General features: G+C 43.0%; 1 protein-coding gene across 1 annotated transcript; it reads right to left on the bottom strand.

Moving 5' to 3' along the window:
* Positions 1-1,530: 1,530 nt before the first annotated feature.
* LOC116573122 (olfactory receptor 13A1) lies at positions 1,531-2,517 on the bottom strand. The gene has a single exon (XM_032312912.1). It carries the CDS (start codon positions 2,515-2,517, stop codon positions 1,531-1,533), a length of 987 nt encoding a protein of 328 aa, XP_032168803.1.
* Positions 2,518-3,052: the final 535 nt, after the last annotated feature.

Here is a 3,052-nt window from a genome sequence, read left to right as displayed (position 1 = left end):
TTAGGAAGCTAGGAGAGAATCCACTAAGGAAATGTGGATGATCAGACGAGATCGCGTGCATTCAGGGTGGTATGGCCGTAGACTGGATGATCTATCAGGAACTCCATCTGGCCTTTCCTGAGCAGAGCTGGTCTCACTCATGACCTGAGGCTCCCTGAGATAAACAAGATCCACTCTACATCAGAAACCACCAGAATGGCTTTTCATTTACCCTTCTCAATGCTGCTTCTCACTGAGTCTTAGCTGAATCCACTGCGATCCCTGCAGCCTCTTCCTCTGTGGTTGGATCATCTTAACCCCCACCTACCCTTTCCAGCTAGCCACCACAAACGTCACCCTGAGGCAGGCAGGGGTGAGGGGCTGTGACATCCAGACTTCCTGGGCTGCTCCTACCCTCAGCAATAACCCACCACAATAAAATCTTACACTTAGACAGCACTTGACAGCATTGTCTTCAGTTCTCTTGTTTGGTCTTGACAGCACCTCTGGGTTATTTATTTTCCTCATTACACTTAGAAGGAAACTACAGCTGAAGTGAATTGAGTGCTCTGAAAGTCTGAATACGAATCCAGATCTTCTCCCCAACCAGTGCAGGGCTCCTTCCACATTGCATTCATCTTTGTACATCCACATCACACCTTGGAATGCAACACTCTTTATGTCTTTTCTTCTTATATTCACCATCATGGATACTGCTATATTCTTAAATTGAATTTTTTTAAAGATTTTATTATATTATCTACCTGATATGAGGAAGTTGAGAGGCAATGTGGGGGGTTTGGTGGGTAAGAAAAGAATAAAAGAAACAAGATGGGATTGGGAGGAAGACAAACCACAAGAGACAATCTCACAAAACAAACTGAGGGTTGCTTGGGGGAGGTGGGTAGGGACAGGGTGGTGGGGTTAGGGACATTGGGGAAGGTATGTACTGTGGTGAAGTGTGTAAACCTGGCCATTGACAGACCTGTACCCCTGGGGCTAATAATACATTATATGTTAATTTAAAAATTATTAAAATTAGAAAAAATATTTTATTTATTTATTTGATAGAGAGAGACATCAGAGAGAGAATTCAAGCAGGGGGGAGTAGAGAGGGAGAAGCAGGCTTCCTGTAAATCAGGGAGCCCGATGTGGGGATCAATCCCAGGACCCTGGGATCATGACCTGAGCCAAACACAGACGCTTAACGACTGAGCCACCCAGGCGCCACTTAAACTGAATTTTCGGAGTATACAGATCAAATGAGCTTTGTTTTATCAAATGAGTAATGTGTTTTCAATCACTCAATGCTCATTTAAATGTTTTTTTTTAATTTTTTAAATCATTACAAAATGTAGAAAATATAAAAATTACAAGATTACAAGAAAGCAAGATGAATGACAATAATGGCTCTTCAAGTCATTAGAGAATCTATTAGTAACCACACTGAGTCATTAGTGGTAGTTTCCAAAACCTTATTCACTGGAGAGTCTCTGAAACCACTGTGGACTTCAACATGTAGTCTCCAACAAAAGCTTCAGAAGACAGCAATTAATTTCTGGAGAAGGCAAAAAGCTTCCTGAGGGCTGCCTTGACCTCCTTGTTTCTCAAAGTATAGATGAGGGGGTTGAGTGTAGGGCTCACCATAGTATACAGTACACCAGCCAACTTGCTCTTCTCTGCACTATAGCTGGAGACTGGGCTTATGTAGGCATAGAAGACAGCAGTATAATACATGCACACCACAATGAGGTGGGAGGAGCAGGTGGAAAAGGCTTTCTTCTTCCCCTCTGCAGTCCGCATCTTGAGGATGCTAGAGATGATAAAGCCGTATGACACGATGGTCATCAGGAAGTTCAATATGCCATAAAACGCATCAGCCAGGACAATCATGATGCTGTTCACATAGGTGGAGCTACAGGAGAGAAGCAGCAGAGGAGGGACCTCACAGAAAAAATGGGTAATGACATTGGGGCCACAGAAATTTAACCGTAGCATCAGCCCCGTATGGATGGCCGTGTTGAAGGCACAAAGCAACCATACACCTATAGCCAGCTTGCAACAGAATGCCTTGCTCATTGTGGTGCTATAATGCAGAGGATGGCAGATGGCTGCGTACCGGTCATAGGCCATGACCGTGAGGAGCAGCAGCTCAGAGGATGCAGACCATGTGAGGAAATAGAGCTGGGCCATGCAGCCCCCGTAAGAGATGGAGCTGTCCTTTGACAGCAGACCCTCCAGGGCTTTGGGCATGATGGAAGAGGTGCAGATAATATCCATAGTAGCCAAGTTGAAGAGAAAAAAGTACATGGGGGTATGAAGCCCAGGGTTGAAGGTGATGGCCAAAATGATGAGAATATTACCTATGAGAGCCACAGAGTAGAGGGAGAGGAAACAGCTGAATAAGAGCACATGGTATTCTGGGTGCTCTGAAAAGCCCTGTAGGATAAATTCTGTTACTAGTGTCTGGTTATTCATGGTTCTTGGGCTGAGAGGGGTTTCCAGGACTATGAGGTGAATCTCTACCCACAGCTTCATGTGATTTCCAGGCTAAAGAGAGAAATGAGAGGTATTCTAAAGCAGGTTGCTATCATTTGATTCATACCTGACACCATGCCATGAGAAATATTATACAGATGTACTGGGATTTATAAAGGAAGAGAAACGTGCCAATAGGACATTAGGCAAAGGGCATGAACATTTAGCTCATAAAAAGTAAGTATAAATGGCCAATTAAATTCATAAAGTGTCATTCAACCTCAAAGAAATGCAAGTTAAATCAACAATCCAATCTTTATGAACCATGATTTGGCAAAGTTTGAAAAGCCTGGTTTTGACGAACAATTGCATGGGTGCCAAGAGGCAGGACTTTTAAAATTCATACTCAATATGAGCCAAGCCTGGTTTTGACGAACAATTGCATGGGTGCCAAGAGGCAGGCTTTTTAAAATTCATACTCAATATGAGCCAGAACCTCCACTTCTAGGAATTTAGCCTAAGGAAATAATTAAGAGCATCTTCAAGGTGTCATCACAGCATTATTTATAATACTGAAAATATTTATAATATTTTT

This window comes from Mustela erminea, chromosome 14 (genome assembly GCF_009829155.1).
Source record: "Mustela erminea isolate mMusErm1 chromosome 14, mMusErm1.Pri, whole genome shotgun sequence".
NCBI classification, from domain to species: Eukaryota; Metazoa; Chordata; class Mammalia; order Carnivora; family Mustelidae; genus Mustela; species Mustela erminea.
Note: the sequence above shows the minus strand (reverse complement) of the source record. Positions and strands in the feature narration are given on the sequence as shown.

Excerpts from the sequence above, each read along its gene's own strand:
- LOC116573122 (XM_032312912.1), bottom strand. The coding sequence starts at position 2,517 with ATGAAGCTGTGGGTAGAGATTCACCTCATAGTCCTGGAAACCCCTCTC.